Consider the following 18,838-nt stretch of genomic DNA (forward strand, 5'->3'; position numbering starts at 1 on the left):
CTCTCTCTCTCTCTCTACGTCTACATTTTAGCCATCTGTGTCTTATCTCTGTTTTCCATCCCATCCACCCTGACAAATGGCTCTTGTCATTGGTGTTGTATGGAGTGCCAGCTTCTGCCACTGATATGCAGGGCAGCCAACTGGGGGCTGAGGGGGCGGGTGGTTGTGGGGGGTAAAGGTTGGGCCAAAAGGTTGTCCTGGGCCCAGGGGCGGATGAGGCCCAGAATTGGGACCTCATTAAATCATATGTGTATATTGGTTGGGGGGTGGGGTTTGGGGGCTTTCATTGCGTTTTCCTGGGCCTTGCCAAAGCTGTCGGTGGCCCTGCGGATATGATTTAGAGGCTGTGAAAGGGACCATTGTACACAATCTGTATAATGATGGCACGATCGATGCCGCCCGCCACCTTAAAAACCCAAGGCCTCAACACACAGCAGCAGCAGCAGCAGCAGAGAGAGAGACAGAGAGACAGAGAGACAGAGAGACAGAGAGACAGAGGGGGAGAGAGAGGTGGGCAGGCGTTGTTGATTCAGTGCGCCCTGGCTCCATCCGGTCTAATCAGAATTTGCTCTGCTTGACCAGACGTGAGGGCACAGGGGAAGGTTACACCCCCTCCTCCGCCTCCACCCCCCATTCTCCTACCCACCTCCTCCTCCTCCTCCCTGTCTGTGGTGGCATCCTCAGACATGCCCGACTACAAAGCGAGAAAAAAAAACAAGTCCCTTTACTTTGGACAGTGTGTGCTCTGTAAAGCCTCTCCTGGTTAAACACATGTCACATCTCCAAACACACACAGCACCTGTGGGGGGGGAAGAAAGAATTACACACCAACAACAAAGGCCTTTCTGTATCGATTTTCTCCTCTGCTTATCAAAGTTAAACATTACTTGCCAATCTTATCTGTAAATGAATTCCACCCCAACCCCCTTAAAATTACACTCCAGATCCGCAGGGTTGTGGTGGGTAGTGAGACAGTTGTCAGTGTCGTCTTTGTAAATGCATTTTTTGTATTATGTACCTCCCTCCATTTGCTGCCTAACATTTCCTGGCTGTTGTGTAGTGTTATTTGTACAAGCTTGTGTGTTTTTGGTACGTGGTGAATAGCTGACAAAATGACACGGACTTCCTATTTGTGTGTCTGTCAGTCTCCCAATGTATATAGGATATTTTTCTACTCAAAAGACCCTTTTCAGCCAATGTCAACCTGTCAAAAGCTTGACTCTTTCTGTGTGTGTGTGTGTGTGTGTGTGTGTGTGTGTGTGTGTGTGTGTGTGTGTGTGTGTGTGTGTGTGTGTGTGTGTGTGTGTGTGTGTGTGTGTGTGTGTGTGTGTGTGTGTGTGTGTGTGCGTGTGTGTATGTGCGTGTGTGCGTGTGCGTGTGCGTGCGTGCGTGTGTGTATGGGCGCGCTTGTGCGTATGTGTGTGTGTGTGTGTGTGTGTGTAGGATCTGTCACTGCGAGGGTGACGATGAGAGTCCCCTGATCACGCCGTGCCACTGCACGGGCAGCCTGCGCTTCGTGCACCAGACCTGCCTGCAGCAGTGGATCAAGAGCTCGGACACGCGCTGCTGTGAACTCTGCAAGTACGAGTTCATCATGGAGACCAAACTCAAGCCCCTGCGCAAGGTATTGATGCACGCTGTTGGATGCATTACAACACACACACACGCACACACACACACACACACACACACGCGCACACACACACACACACACACACACACACACACACACACACACACACACACACACACACACACACACACACACACACACACACACATGTGGACACACGCTCGCACACACACACACGCACACACGCACACACACACACACACACTGAGGCAAACACAGAGACAGTTTCATTCATATTATCCACCAATGCAATGGTGACTATAAACAGCAAATCATACATATACATTTGAAACCAGACAAGTTAACAGTCACACAGATTTAGATATCTATAATATACACGCGCACAACATCACCTCCACCCACTATACACACACGCAAATGGGCTCTCACTTTCATACACACACACTGCACCTTTCAGTATCTCCAACTCGCTTCAGGTTGTTGAAAAGGTCAGTCTGCTCTCCTCGTCTGTTCCAGCTTTGTTCTTTTTTGGCTTTTATATGGTATGACTCATTTCAATTTTCTCCACTACAAAGGAACCGTCAATGACTTTCATCCAAACCAAAAAGGTGCAATTTGTCATAGTGGGCAATGCTATTTAATTAAAAGAAAAATATATAATTGAGCCATTAAGGGTGTTTTTTTCCTCCGAATTTAATTTCCCTTATTAGGTTGCTTTTCAAGTGTGTGTGTTTCCTTGAATGGGAGTTCAGAATGTAGAGCGTATATTTTGCCTTTTCATTATGTGAGGTTTTCAGGTGGGTGTATGTCTTTGAATGCTAGTTCAGAGTGATTTATGTGCAGGCAGGCAGCTTCGGGTGTCCTAGCAAGCTGGACAATAACACTTTGTACATATGGTCTGGGCTCGCACCATAGGCAAAGAAGTCGAACCAACGCTTGGTGTTCCAGCTGCATTGTCATTGTGCTAAGCTCGCTCCTGTGACCCACTACACAGATTGAAAACTAGACAGTGCGTTGTACATAGAGGACAGAGCCAGGTCAGATCCATGGCCTAGCTACGATTATCCCCTGTGGTGCGAGGCTAGACCAACCCTTCAGGAAAAAAAACACATTCTTTCGGTAGGGTTGGCCTTTTTTATTCGGCTAATCTTCTGACTTTCTTCACTGGGTCGTCCTCCGAGGATACCTCTCTGTGATGGGCTCTCACCGTCCCTCCCAGAGTCCATCTCTTAATGAACTGCATGTTTACTGCTGCAGGGTCCCGTGCTGACTGTGGCCCCAGCCAATCAGGTGTGAAGGATCCCAGGGCCCAGCTGTCAGCGCGGGTTAATGGTAGCCAGCCATTTGACCCTTTTCTCAATAATCAATATCACCCTTAGAGGAGTGAGGAAGACCTGGTCCATAGAGGCGCATGTAGAAGGAAATATTATTGGTTAGTTTATGCACCCCAGGCCTTCACATATATGTCTTCAGGATCATACGGCAGGCCGTCTGTTTTTTCTTTTTCTTTTATTTCATTGGATAGTGAAGATCAGACAGGAAACAAGGGGGAGAGAGGAAGGGTAGGGTTGGGAAATGACCCAGGCGGGATTCGAACCTGGGTCACCATGGTCAATGATATGTAGCCTGTACAATATATAGTCAGGTGAATTAGCATGCTACACTACAGCACACTCATAGGTCTTTTTTAAGACAGTGGCTCTCCTGATGGAAGTATTTATTTGTGGCTCAGTCCTTCTGTGCTTCAATCTCACGGTGCTGCAGAGGTTTATGGGCCCTGCTATGTTCCAGTATTTCATGCCTGTCTGTCCAGAGGCAGTGCCAAGGGTGGGGGTGTGGAGAGTTAGGATTATTTTATTGGACAACCACTGATAGAGGGCCCTTCAAGAGCACTAGTGTTTTTATTTATAATAGGAGGACCCAACATTTTACTACTACAATATTTTACAACAACTCTCTCTCTCTCTCTCACTTAGTCCATTTCAGTATGTATATGTGGATAATTGCAGGTGTGTGTGTGTGTGTGTGTGTGTGTGTGTGTGTGTGTGTCTGTCTGTCTGTCTGTCTGTCTGTCTGTCTGTCTGTCTGTCTGTCTGTCTGTCTGTCTGTCTGCAGGTCTGTGTCTGTGTGTGTTACATATAGTCGTCCGTTTGCCTTCTGCTATTAGCTGTCCTCCATATGATCAATTATTCAGACTGAAGCGGCAGCAGACTAACCGGCCGTCAGGGGGATGTAACGGACAGTGTCTGGAGCACCACACACACACACACACACACACACACACACACACACACACACAGGTGCTCACTATGTCATCATGCACACAGTCCTCTTGCCGTCTGTCGGCCCACCTGGGTGTGCTGCAGCCCCCACCCCACCCTACTACACCCCCACGGCCCACCACACTCAACCCCTCTCTCTTTGTCGTCCGCGGGCGATAATTCATGGGATGAAATCCATTTATCCAATCAATGGCAGGAACTTTCATCTCTGGCGTGCTCGAAATACCTACGAAGCTGAGATGGAAAAGAGCGTGTCTTGTCGACTCAATCAGTAAGTTCACAGTAAAAAAAGCCATTTTCTTTGGTGAATTGAGGCCACCACTGAAAATGCCAGGGCTTGGAGATTAGTTTGTTTGCCCTTAATGGATTTTTTCCATTACACACGCAAACACATATGTCTACTAATAAGAATACAATTCTCCATCCGGCGAAATGAACACAGGAAGTGTACAGTGTACATTCAATTCAACACATATTGAATTTAATTTAACACTAAAGCGCTGTTTTTACTATCCAAATGTTCAATCAACACTGCTCAATTTGCTGTGAACTGGCTTTTCTGCTGAGCTGCAGCAACTGATAGGATGATGCACTTCTAGGTTGGGGTGGGGGACTGATGGGGGGAGGGGGGTGTTAGACTGATGAGAGTTGGGAGTGGGGTGAATGATGACTACATAAATTCTGTCTCATGATGGTGGTTGTGTGGTGTTGGTGGGGGGTGGTCTTGCATGGGACTTACCGAGTTACAGCCTATAAATAGTTGAAGAGCCACCACTGGTTCTAAGATCACACTGACTGATCCGCATCAAATATTTATCCTGCAGTTTAGGGGGGAAAGGCCATCCGGCTGCAGTGAGAGCCTGCCCTCTCTCTCTTTTTGTGTTGTGCCTGTCTCTTTGTATTCAACCAAAGAGAGTGATATCCATCCATAGGTGTCACAGACAAAGGTTATAGCTACACGCGTGTATGTATGTATGTGCATGCTGTATGAACATTGGTGCCAAAGGAATAGGCATTGCTGTCTGATGTCCTGGAAACAGAATTTTAAAATGAGGGACTGTGTGTCTTGCATACTGTTTATTGTTAGTTGTGTGCAATGTGGGTGACAAGCCGTGCTGTTTGTGACTTTGTGTTGTCGAGGGGTTTTTTTTCTCTGTTGTTTATGTTCATGAATAATGGAGGAAATCTGTGAATTTTCACGCAAATTGATCCTTTTGTGTGTGTGTGTGTGTGTGTGTGTTTGTGTTTGTGTGTGTGTGTGTGTGTGTGTGTGTGTGTGTGTGTGTGTGTGTGTGTGTGTGTGTGTGTGTGTGTGTGTGTGTGTGTGTGTGTGTGTGTGTGTGTGTGTGTGTGAGTGAGTGTGTATGAAGTCAGAGACTGAAATGTGACTTCAGTGTGTGTGCATGTGTGTGTGTTGTTTATTTTCAAGTGATGGGACCTGCAGGTGAATGTTTGCATGCATAAGGAGTGTTTGTGTCTGTCTGTTAATCGTTCACAGCAGGAGAAGAAAAGGCTGTGTGTGTGTGTGTGTGTGTGTGTGTGTGTGTGTGTGTGCGCGTGTGTGCGTGCGTGCGTGGGTTTGTGTTTTTGTGTGTGTGTGTGTGCGCGCGCGTGCGGGTTTGTGTTTTTGTGGGTGGGTGTGTGCGTGCGTGCGTGCGTGCGTGCGTGCGTGCGTGCGTGCGTGCGTGCGTGCGTGCGTGCGTGCGTGTCTGTGAGAGTGAGTGAGTGAGTGAAAGTGCAAGTGTATGTTGCACAGTGGGAGAGGCCACTGCAGTGCAGCATTTGTCTCTGAGCAAAACGATTCTGCCTGTACAGTATCTGTATCTGTATCTATATCTGTATCTGTATCTATATCTGTATCTGTATCTGGGTGGGAGACGTGACGCCTTGTTTTTTCGTAACATTGGTTAAAAACCTACAAAACTGTTATTTTCCTTTAAAAAGCAAATGTCAATGAAAGAAGATGTGGTACATTATGTTTCATATTAGTCTTAGATGAGAAGAAACATTTTTGTTAAGATTTATGTAAAGGTTTATATGTCAAATTTCCTGCGGTGTGACTGTAACATTAATGAAACAATATATAATAATATATATATAAATTAACCAACAACATTTTGAATAATGTATGAAGCATTTGGCATGATTGCATAAATCTTAACTTTAGATTAAGATATGTGAATGTGGAAAAAAACTCAAGACAGTAATATTAACTACAAGTTAAATTTCGTAACACAAATTGCGTCCTGTGGGGTGACATGTATGTCAATGTTTGTGAATGGGCAGCTGCAAGGCCAACTACAAGGGTCTTAAAGACTGGCTCCTAACCAGTCAGTACCTCAGTTATTGGAGAGTGCTGTGGAAGTTTAAGGTGACTCTTAACCTCTTAATATGTCTTCATATTGCAATCTTTCTGTCACGCAATGCTTAGGTTGATTTTATGGTGTCCTGTGGTGTGACTCTTATAGGAGGAAAAAAAACGTTTTTTTTTTATTAATGAAAACACATATTAAGATTAAACACAATATCATTATCAAGTTAGCATGAGCTCAGATGTCAGTCATGTATACAAAAGGATTAAAATGGCCATAATGCAGTGAATTCCCTGTGGTGTGACTCCATTTTCCTGCGGTGTGACATGCCTATGCTATGTGTTGATGCAGGACACATTTTCCCAAAAATGGCAAAAATAAAGTGAAATTCCACAGACCACTAAGTACTTTATTTTTTTCTATTTTTTTCCAATTTTTATCCATCATTTTTTTCAGGATTTGAATTTTTTTTTTTTTTTTTGCGTTACGCCCTTAAACGTCAACCACCCATCTATATCTGTATCTGTATCTGTATCTGTATCTGTATCTGTATCTGTATCTGTATCTGTATCTATATCTATATCTGTGCTGCACCAATATTAGCATTGAATTATGCAGATGTTTATTTTGAAGTGAACAAAAGCACTGCGCATTAACCTGCTGAACTATGGGGACCAGTAGGGTGTTTTAATTTACAGTAGGTGATAGGCCTGAGTTAACCTGCTCTGAGAGACAAATTAATCTATCTACAGTATGGCTTTGTTTTGCATGGAAAGTCGGGAAAAATGTATTTGTAGATTTACCTTTTTACTCTGAGTTCTCTGGTTAATCAATAAATGAATTTCTTTTTTACTTCTATTGTTCACATCACAGACTTATTACTAGTCAAAACTGATGGTTTCTTGTTCATATTAATATTTTTGTCTACCTCCAAGAATATGTTTGCTGAAGGGTCTTTTTCCCCCTGTGATTTTTTTACCTGTCTTAATGCCTGTGGTGTACACGGTATGTGTGTGTCTTGAAATGTTTGGGGATTATGTGAATTATGTGTAAACTACTTGACCTTCATTTCCCCCAGGGGATCAGTTAAGTTACTCTACTCCACTCTACTCTACACTAAACTCTCGGAAAAATACACCCATGTAATTACCCAAGGTGGATTTTTAGTACAAATTTGAGGACAAATTTGAGTATGTTGTGTGACTTTCATTGGATTAGTTTGTATATTTCACTTTGCTGTGTGTGTGTGTATGTGTGTGTGCGTGCGCGTGTGTGTGTTTGCATCCCTATCAGTGGGAGAAGCTGCAGATGACGGCGAGCGAGCGGAGGAAGATCATGTGCTCGGTCACGTTCCACGTCATCGCCATCACCTGTGTGGTCTGGTCGCTCTACGTGCTCATCGACCGGACGGCCGAGGAGATCAAACATGGTGAGTTGTGATGTGTCCCCAAACCCATCCAATCCAATCAAACGCTGGTTAGGTTAGGTTAGTCTTCCTCTCCCTCTCCCCGCTGCCAGTAACCTTTCCGGGTTCTTCCCAAATGCTTCCCAGGCACAGACCAGTGCTCGAGGTATATCACAGTGTTAGCTGTTGAACTTCTCATGCCTCTGAGTCTCTGGTACAAGCTTGTTGTTGCCAAAATGGTGAATGACCAAGTGTTAATTGGTTACTTACAATGGTCACAACACTGTTGTGTTGTGACTGAGTTTTTCCAGCAAAACAGTGAGTCATGAGACTACAAGGGATAGATCATTTGTGAAAAGCAAAGAATCTGCCGGAGAATCTGAAGAAAATTGTTGAAGTCAAAACGTTATCCTGCCATGAAAAAATAAAACACAACAAAAAGGATTCTTCTAAGTGTGCGGACTCCTCACTCTGAAAAGCAAAGAAAGCAAAAAGGTTAAAAATGTTAAAATCAATGATTGGGGCAATTCCAATTTGTGCCGTTGGTCTTAAAGAATGAGACGTCGTGAAGAGGGAAGTACATGGTGTTGGTTTAAACATGCCTGTGTGAACAACGTTTATATGCGTTTTCCCCTGGGGGGAGATGTTTCAGCTGCTACCCCCTTATGTCTATATGATGATTGACACTCCGCTATTTCTTCAATTAGTCTGTCGTTTACACCAGACGCCTCCAAATGCAGACAAGGGCAAGACTGGAGGTGGTGTTTGTGTTGAAATGGAGGCGTCGTTGTGTCTCTACGGGCGTAATAGTGTTATGTTAAAAGCAGCTGCTTCAATTTTCATGTAAAATTAGGACTTGGTTACAGTGGGCGTATAATGCATGTGTGTATACCGCTCCTAAATATTCCTCTCCTCACCTTGTTCCTCTGGGGTTTTGGGTGGAGTATGGGTGCGGGATGATACCGATGGCGTTATTGCATCTCTGTTTGCCTTGTAAATGACTTCACAGAACAGTTGATATTTGTTTGAAAACGTACATTGATGACACATGTGGAGATGTGTGCCGTGTCAAAGGCTTGATTTAGTTTTTTTGTTTGTTTGTTTTATTAATCGTTTTACATCTTTATATTTTTTGTGCGTACTGTATGTTGTTCATTTCCATAACATTTTGCAGCTCTTGCTGAGAAGAAGCCGGGTATTTTTGGCATGTTATTTTTTCCCCCCAGTGTGCCACCATGTTTCCACTAAAAGAAGCCAATACTTAACATTAAAGGGACAGTTTGGTCAATTTCAACATGCAGTTGTATTGCTCACGCTACCCTTGACTTGTCAGTACCTGGTGATGCCACATTTTTCGGCTCAGCCCTTTCCGAGATATGAGCAATTCTAATGGGGGCAGCGTTTGTTTACATTTTTTAAAAATGAAACATAGGCCAACTCCAAATATTTTCCCAAAAGGTACTGCTTTCTGCTAGTTGTCTGCTGATGTTTTATAACCTTTTGGATGTTTTTGGGAATAAATAAAAATGTTTTTTTTGAAATGTAAACAAAGAGCTGCCCCCATTACAATGACCAGGATCTCGGAAACGGCTGAAGAAGAAGAAAAAAAAAATCTCAGGCACTGACAAGTCCAGGGTAGTGTGAGCATTACAACTGCATGTTGAAATTGACCAAACTGTCCCTTTAATGTCTCAAGGTTATGCGCTACTATACACACTGTTGCACCAACCACAGTTGCACTGGTCGTGCCTTGGAGTTTTCTACTAGATGCTAATGTCTGCAGAGGTGTATAGACCCTCTCTCTGCTCACCCCAGCTTTGCTAGTTCAGTAGCCTCCTAGCCGTATATATAGTAACGCAGTATACCCCAACTCTCTCTAACCATGCAGCCGGGAGAATACCAGGTAAAAAAAACCCAAACATCTGAATCTTCAATATGTCATTTGTAATTGATTTCTGGCAAACCTGCCACTGTGCTCTATGTATCTTTTATATTCAACATGATTGCCCTTCCCCCAACACCCCCGCCCTGCCTCCCCCCCAACTTCCTGTCTCGCCTGCCTCCCTGCAACTCCCCTTCCCGCCAGACGGTAGAAATGATCTGGTCGCTTCATCCATCATTTCTGACCCGACGAGCCAATCATGCTGGCCCCAGCATCCACAACCCTTCCCTTCCCCCGACGACACTCTGTTTCTCCCCTATACTGTACTGTATTCTCACATCCTCCCCAGCAGTCGCTCCATTTTTTTTTTAGCCCCAAAGGTATTATCACTATAGCATAGTAGGCAGGCGAAAGTCATTTTCGAAAAGAAAAAAAAAAATTGTCAGGACTAGGGGGTCGCTGTGAAATGAGGTCTAACCCTAACAGCTTGTCAATCACTGGCAGAGCACCCTCTGTCACACGGTGCAATGCATGATCGCCTTCAGAATATCAAATCACAGTTTTTACTGGAATTGGGGGGCAGCAGTGGCTAATGGTGGCCCCCAGTTATCCCAGTGACAGAAGAGCGAGTACGATTCCCTCACATGGCTCTCTCTCTCTCTCTCTCTCTCTCTCTCTCTCTCTCTCTCTCTCTCTCTCTCTCTCTCTCTCTCTCTCTCTCTCTCTCTCTCTCTCTCTCTCTCTCTCTCCCTTCCTGGCTGAATTGGCTCAGACGGTGTGTCCCTTCTTCTTCTTCTTCTTAAGTCCTGCTTCCCAAGGTAGAACAGTGGAGCAGCTAGCCGCCAGCTAACCCTGTCTTGCAGTCCACACAAACATACACTAATTGTACTTCTCTGTGCCTCACCAATGCCCCCGTCCTCGCACCTTCTCCAGGGAGAATTAAGCTGCACCCTGGGCTTACCTATGGAGCCTCCAAAAGCAGTACAGTATTAACGTTCATTGTTAACCCCTTTAGCGCAGAGCCCATGTTATAACCTTACTGTTGCCAAAATTGTAATGGCTATGTCTTAATCCATTAAGGCTGTAGGTACTGTCATATCAATGTTGTTATGATGTAGTTGAGTATTTTCAGCAAATAGTGAATAGGCCCCATCGGTGACCCCATCTGCAGTAAGAGGCCACGGAGCTGTGGTTGATCAATCAGACAATTGCGTAGTTTAGAGTAGTTGTGCTTTTGGCAACTAGCTCACATGTACACGTACAGTAGGCATCAAAGCTGAGATATAACGTCAGTTATATTTCTGTCTGAAGGACGGGAGACCATGAGACTTGTACATATAAGTTCTAGATTTGAAGTCTGGCTCAGTTCACTGATATGTTTTTCTTTTCTTCAAAAGCCATTCATGTGGATTACAAATTGTCCTCATTTTGACGGTTCAGAAGAAGTTGTTGTATATATTCTTATGAATGTCTGTTCCCAGTGAGAGACTGCTGCAGATACGCTGGACATAATATTTCTTTATGCTGAGCAAAAAGCTGGTTTTCATTTTTCCTAATTTTCATTTGGCACCCAGTCTGAGCTTTAGACGCCATTACTGCTCCTGTATGTTTGGTATTAGCCCTTAGCTGTGAATTGGCCATGTATATATCATATACTGCATGTTACATCTCAGAATCCTCAACCCAGCCCAGAGTGACAGGCAGCAAGATGTTCGTCGCCAGGTATTCTGTTGAAGAGCTAACAACACGTCACCATCACTCCTCATGCTTACAGTAGTCTTAGATGTTTCCATTCTAATGATCGTGGTTTATAGCAGTAATTTAATTTCACCAAAAACATCGACTGATTCAACAGAATACGTGGGATTCTGAAATGTAACTCGGTACACCCCTTTTCTGTGCATACCTCTATACGTATATGCATATACATGATATAAAATGTAATACTTTTTTGGCTTATAATACAGGGTATTACATTTTATGATTATACTTCCTATCCTCTGTTTAGAACTTTTTGTTTATGCCTTTTGAATCCCAGGGTTTTGTGGTACAAGAAAAAGAAAATGTGAAAATATCTGACGTCTCCTCATGTGCCCCCCCACAGGGATACTGGAATGGCCCTTCTGGACGAAGCTGGTGGTGGTGGCTATAGGTTTCACTGGGGGACTGGTCTTCATGTACGTGCAGTGCAAAGTCTACATCCAGCTGTGGCGGAGACTAAAGGCCTACAACCGCGTCATATACGTGCAGAACCGGCCCGAGACGTGTAAAAAGTTGAACTTCGAGAAGCCGCCGCTCATGGAGCCCAGCATGGACAACAAGGAGGCCCTGGCGCCCGCACAGTCGGACACAAACTCTTCGCAGTACACGGAGACGGAGGATTACAGCATGGAGATCCTCCATGTGTGACACCTCCCACGTTGACTCCCCCAATCTGCCCCATCCTACCCCTTTCCCACCCCCCGTCAAACCTTATAATCCCTGACCCCGGACCCCCACGGAACCTGCTCCAACGGTGGCTGGCTATGTGCGAGTCTCGGCCACAGAGAGCACAAGACTTTTACTGGAGCGGGGGAAAAAACTACGAGGACAGGATGAAAATCTCCCTGCTGTTTTAATATTATTTACCCCTTTTTGTCGGTTGGATTGTTTGTTTGTTTGTTTGTTTGTTTTTGTTCCTGCAAGTTGGTGGCTAATCATTTTAAAAAGAAGAAAAAAATCAGTGTGTGCACCAGATCATGGAACATTCCGACTACTGCCATTGTACTGCTGTTGTACAGAACCTGGTGTTTGCCACTCCGAGTGTGTGTGTGTGTGTGTGTGTGTGTGTGTGTGTGTGTGTGTGTGTGTGTGTGTGTGTGTGTGTGTGTGTGTGTGTGTGTGTGTGTGTGTGTGTGTGTGTGTGTGTGTGTGTGTGTGTGTGTGTGTGTGCGTGCGTGCGTGCGTGCGTGCATGCGCATGTGTGTGATCTCAACATTGGGTCTTAAGCACCGCTGCAGTTGTGTGTCTGTGTGACTGGGTTATATATATGTGTGTGTGTGTATGTGTGAGTGTGTGTGCATGTGCGTGTATTTTGCGCTGATTGTGATGGAGTCTATAACAATGCATTCAAGCACTTTTTAATTTCCTGATATCCAGGTTCCCCTGTTTTAATATGAACGAAATTCCTTTATATTATTATTGTATGTGTGATAATAGAAAAAAGAAAAGGCAAACTTGAAGTTTTCAGTAGAAATCACATTTTATAATACATACATTTGTAATCCTGACCTATACACTCTTTGGATGAAAAAAATGGAAATGAAAATGCAATGAGGGAAACAGAGATCACTTTAATGATCATCTAGGCTTTTTTCTTTGTAAAAAAAATAGGGGAAATAATTTTAAAGCAACTGATTTTTAAAGCCACTCGCTTTGCTTGTCATGATTTTTTTTTTCACTTTGATTTGCACCTTACAGTGAGGTGGGGACAAAGTCAGGAGAATGTAACTATTTTATATGATTTTTCTACTAGTTGCCGAGGTCAGAAGATCTTCACTGTAAACACCAGCCCATCTTCGAGTTCTAATTTCATCTTTTCAGGGGTGCAGTTCTAGAAAGCATAGTTGCTAACTACATTAGCTACTTTGTTGTTTGCAAAACAATTTCCCATTGGCAACTACAGAAGTTGCTAACTGGCTACGCTTTCGAGAAACGCACCCCTGGAGAGCAGAGGATGAATTTATTATGGAAAAAAAAACTGTCTGCGACAAGATTTTCTGATTTGTTACCTCACCATAAATTGAAAGTATTGAGAAAGAGATCTAACCTGGCTCTGGACCTCTGTGTGTGTAGCTATGTGGAAGCATATTCGTCTGGCAGCAGCCAGGTTAAGAGATCAACTCCCCTGCCATCTAACAAAATTAACTTGGAATTGAAGACTAAATGCCATGATGGCATAGAATGTTTCAGTAATATGTAAGTCCCCAATAGCTATTGAAGTAGCCTACATTATATTCGGCTATTATTAGTGCTTGAATGGTAGTCAGTTTGAAAAGTATTTTACCTTGATCATACTGTCCATTCCACCAACAAACTTTAACTTTACCTGAAGAAGGTCGGATGACCGAAACGTTGTATTAAAGTTTGTTGGTGGAATGGACAGTTGCACTTGATTGACAACCCCGCTGGGATAACATCCTACGCACCTGCCCAACTACAGAGGTGTGCAAAAGCGTCTTTGTTGAACCTTGATCACACTCCCATTGTGTGTAGGCCTACTATCTTGCTAAAGGAAGCTGAAGGTAAAATAATATGGTTTAAAAATGGATTTAAGCATTAAAAAAATTGGAGGACTGGTTTAGAACATTCTTGAGGCTGTGCTTTGTGTGCGTTGTATGAAGGGATAAGGTTTGTTTACACTGTAATTCTTAGAAATGCCAAGCAACTGTTGGCTTCTGCAGCACTGAGGGTACTGTGTATTTCTCTCCGCTTATTTAAAACTGGGGCTTACACTGTTGATTCTTTCGTGGTTTTCAGTTACAATACATTGCGCTGCTGCCTGTATTGGGTTTGAGAGCTTTCCCACTTGCATTCTTTTTTCAAATTGATATATATGTGTACAGGGTACAGTAAAATAATACAGTTTTAAATTGAATGAAGAGAATGAATAAAGCTGGACTGTTGATCAATCGGTAGCAGTTTCTCTGATCAGTGATGAAGGCTGACTTCTATCTTTGAATGGGTGAGGTCTGCCCCCCAGTGGAATAGAATAGAACAGCAACCCAAACTATCTAACTGACTTATTCAGTTCCCCTAGTTTTACCCAGTGACATCAAGGGTTACGAGTCCCTTTAATATTTGTTTTTTTTAATGAGTTTCTCATATCTCATATTTTAGATATTCAACAGGGAAGCCACTTTGTTCCCTTTGAACAGAGCTGTCTATACAAATGCATACATTTGCCCTTTGAGACAACAGTCAGAACGGTTCACATTGATTAAGATATTGATATTTATTATTATTGCCCAGCAATGATTTAAGCAAGTCACATGGCAGTCCCTCTCAAGCATTTGATCTGTATTCAACACACTGGCAGGGTGTGTTTGTTAGGTCTATAGAAATCATCTGTATCCATTCAAACATAACTCAAATAGGAGCTGGCTCCTAAACACCCTTCTTGTAGCGATGCCTTGGTTTAATCTGTGGTATTCTTTTTAAAAAATGAAAAGACAAAAACAAATAGTACTTGTTAACACGACCAATGACTAGACTGACACATCAAAAAACGGAAGCTTTGTGATGTAACCATGATCATTCATGCCAGCAGGAAAGTGTTGATTACTGCATTCCATCACGTGTGTATGTACGTATGTATGTATGTATGTCATGCTTTGCTCTGTATAAAAAATGACATCTTTTGTGTCAACAGTGTAGTACCTTACATTGACAGGTTTTGTCAAAAGTGGAGTCTTTATGAATTGCAGTTTCCTCTGTCAGCAGCATCAGACCATGAGACTCTGAAGGACACACACGAAAATGAGCAGGGCCACTGACAGCTTTGACTGGGCCCGGGACAACAATATTCTGAAAGGCCCCCCTCTCAATACATACAATGTAATGGGAACCGAGCTTTGGGGCCCCACTTTCCCTGGCCCGGGACAACTGACTCTGTTTGGCGGGCCTGATAATGAGTGTTACTTGCATTAAAAACTGCAGTGCTTTATACTACTGACTCCATTTCAGAGTTGACAACAGGACTGTTTGCCCACCCCCCACCCCCACCCATTTTATTTCTTACTCTGTGAAATTACTTTTTCGTAGTAACTTTTTTTTGTTTTGTTTTAAAAAGAAAAGATTAAATATTGATGTGCTTTCATTTTAATTTCCTATATTTGAGCAAAATATATAGTATGGAAAAAAATTAAATAAAATGAAGTGAACTTTATAAATTCTTGTCAACTTTACAGTGTGTTATTTATTCTTTCGGCTGCTTCTCTTAAATCCTATGGTTACTACTGATATTTGAGTTATACAAGTTATACAAGTACTTCTCCAACCAATTTTTGTCACTGTGTTAGTCAAAAGCACAGTTGCATAACGATTGCATATGATTTATGGTTGAGCTGTAATCAAATGGATTTGACAGACAACAAAGTTTTGATGAAATCAGCACCTGTAATCCACGAGGCCTTGTTCCAGCACTTTTCGTTACCAGACTGACTATATTGAAAGGGGGAAAAAAAAACTTAAAATGCATTTTTGTGGATGGCTATGATTAATATGTGTTTGTGGGCCTGTATTGCTTCTGGGCTAACCAGTGACCACGTTTGTGCTGTGACTAAGCCACAAAATCAATTCCCCATTCCAATCACAGCGGGTGGGAAGTATGACCTTGTGATGAAAGCAGGGCATACAGCAGGGCTTGTGTGAGCCAGGATTATTCAGGTGATACGGTATGCCTGTGACCTTTATAGTCATTTTACCCTGGCATCAAATTTCTTCATCTTGGTAGAGTAGTGATATAGGCACAGATAAACTGTAGGCTACTCCCCATCTCTCATTGCAACTACTGTATGAATGACATTAGAATGTAACATGTTTGCCACAACCATTTCCTGTCCGACTCAGCTGAATGATTGATCAGTATACAAACAGATGAGTTGATTAGTAACATTTCCTGTGTAGAAACAATGCATGGCAGAGTTAACTTTATAAGGCCAGATCTGATCTCTCTGGATGTTTTTTTTTTCTTTTCTTAAAACCCCGCAAAATAAGAGAGGGAAGAGAGAGGGATCAGATTCTATAAAGGCAGTCTAGTCATTAGTTAAACACATGTATTTTTTCTTTTCCTTCACCTGATGTTTTGAAGGTGTAACTTCCATCAGGGAAAAAGAAACCTTTACATTCCTGAAACAAAAGAAAATGAATGACTAAACTAACTTTACAGAATTTGAGTCTAAAGACTAGATTTAACAAGAGGACATAATGAACGTAAAACACTTATAAACTAGAAGCACTCAGAGAGCGCAGACCTCCGCCAAGGAAGCTGCTTGATACAATTGACTATGTTACATGTGGAGTCCCCGCAATTCAATTTCTGGTCACTAGGGGGCGTTTAGATGGTGAAGAATCTTTTGAAAAGTCCTGGTTCTGGTTCGTGATCTGGATCACCACCAGAATTTAATCACTTGTTCCTTGGGTCATTACTATAAACTCCACAAAGTTTCGTCCAAATCAGTTGATTCGTTTTTGAGTTATCCTACTGACAGAATCTTTTTTAAAAAAGTCCTGGCTCCGGTACGTGATCCGGATCACCACCAAAATTCCACTTGTTCCTTGGGTCATTATCAACAAACCCACAAAGTTTCGTCCAAATCCGTTGATCAGTTTTTGAGTTATATGCTGCTGACAAACAGACAGACAGACAAACCAACGCGACCGAAAACATTACTTCCTTGGTGGAGGTAATGAAGTCAATGTCACAGAGAGGAAAAAGTAATGCTACGAATTCAATGGAAATATAAGGCAATAATCAATCCATTGACTTTCAAATGACTCCAACATCCATCTTTTATCTCCGCTGCTTTTCTCCAATACTGACGTGAAATCTCACCATCCCTCAGTCAAGTTCACTTCCAATGTGCGACAACACCATTATCGACCTAATAAATGACAATATTCACATATATAGCGAGTCTTAGCATATTACTAGCATACAATGTAATGACATCCCAGTTCTGGGCCCCTCCTCTCCCTGCCCTGGGCCCGGGACAACTGAGCCCTTTGTCTACCCCCCGGGCTTCCCTGTCCCTATATGCATACATCAGCCTATAACTTTTGCAGACTCTTCAATTCCTTACAGCAGGAAAAATCTAAATGGGAAGTTACCTGCCAGCACTCATATAGAGTAGAGTAGAGTACTTTTATTAATCCAGAGGGACAGTAAGTTGTCTGACAGCTTACATACAAGACATACTGTAAAGAAAGACCTCATGCACATTATTGCACATTTCAGTAAACATATACAGTAGTAAAATCTGAGTATAGCAAAAAGCCTTACATCAGTTAACATACACGCTCGCTCTCTTGCTCTAGTTTTTGGCCTGCATTTTCGTGTGTGTGTGTGTGTGTGTGTGTGTGTGTGTGTGTGTGTGTGTGTGTGTGTGTGTGTGTGTGTGTGTGTGTGTGTGTGTGTGTGTATGGGGGAGGTTAGTCCTCAAAACGCACTGGTAGATGTCATCTCACTTGTTCGGTTGTTCACTTCGGTTGTTCGGTTGTTCACTTGCTCTCTCTCTCTCTCTCTCTCTCTCACACACACACACACACACACACACACACACACACACACACACACACACACACACACACACACACACACACACACACACACACACACACACACAGTGCAGTAAAAGGGATTGTCCTGGGTTATTGTCCTATTGCATGATCAAAAGCAGGCCCTGCCGTGGTGTTAACGATAGGGCACTCGTCTGTTATGTGGCTGACCCGGGTTCGATTCCGGCTCTGGTCTTTTGACAACCCTTCCCCGTCTCTCTCTCCCCGCTCACCTGCCAAATACGTATATATATATATATTTATATATATTTTTTTTTAAAATAAAAAAATCTATTCCAGCAAACAACCGAACAAGTGAGATGACATCTACCAGTGCGTTTTGAGGCCTAGCAACTTACAGTACCTCCCCCATTCACACACACACACACACACACACACACACACACACACACACACACACACACACACACACACACACACACACACACACACACACACACACACACACACACACACACACACACCTGGCATGAAAATGCAGGCCAAAAACTGGAGAGGATTGAGGGCCACAGGTATCATGAGTTGTGAGTTCAATTCAGTCTAATCCTTCTCTGAATGCAGCTTAAACTACTGTGCCTCCACAGCAATCAATGCTCCTTTCCATCCATGTCACAGAAGACCTATCTGTTATGAAGCACACTTAGTGAGAGTGTCATGAATGTGACAGTTTTGTAGGCTACTTTTACATTGGATTTCAAGGACACCTGATTGGTGTGTTCAAAACTGTCAAACCCGGTGTAGGGCCATATCAATTTTCAGTGTTTTAATTCCAGTTCAAATGAGAAAACAACATATATTTAAGTTGCTAGCCCATGTGTCTCACTCACAAGCGTCAGATTTCACAAAAAGGGCAATAATTGTACCATTAACTTGCAAGGGATATTTGCACAATAAATAATAATGCAGAATTTAGGCCTAATATTACATATTGAGTAGTGTTTTTAAATTGAAAACGGTATTATTTCAATCTGCCTTTGATTAGGGTTATGAGCTGTAATCTTTTTTAGCTTCTACAGTCTCTTTACA

The 18,838-nt window shown here is 43.0% G+C and overlaps 1 protein-coding gene across 4 annotated transcripts in view; it reads left to right on the top strand.

Annotated features, from left to right (window-relative positions):
• The window catches only part of marchf8 (membrane-associated ring finger (C3HC4) 8), a 99,676-nt gene extending 87,362 nt beyond the window's left edge, over positions 1–12,314 (top strand). For all 4 annotated transcript variants that reach the window (XM_063191685.1, XM_063191681.1, XM_063191683.1 and 1 more), the window contains 3 exons: positions 1,444–1,624; positions 7,482–7,617; positions 11,580–12,314. In XM_063191685.1, coding sequence (XP_063047755.1) covers positions 1,444–1,624; positions 7,482–7,617; positions 11,580–11,884 — 622 coding nt within the window. In that variant the 3' untranslated portion in view covers positions 11,885–12,314. The remainder of the gene's footprint in view (positions 1–1,443; positions 1,625–7,481; positions 7,618–11,579) is intronic.
• Positions 12,315–18,838: the final 6,524 nt, after the last annotated feature.

This window comes from Engraulis encrasicolus, chromosome 24 (assembly GCF_034702125.1).
Source record: "Engraulis encrasicolus isolate BLACKSEA-1 chromosome 24, IST_EnEncr_1.0, whole genome shotgun sequence".
Taxonomy (NCBI): domain Eukaryota; kingdom Metazoa; phylum Chordata; class Actinopteri; order Clupeiformes; family Engraulidae; genus Engraulis; species Engraulis encrasicolus.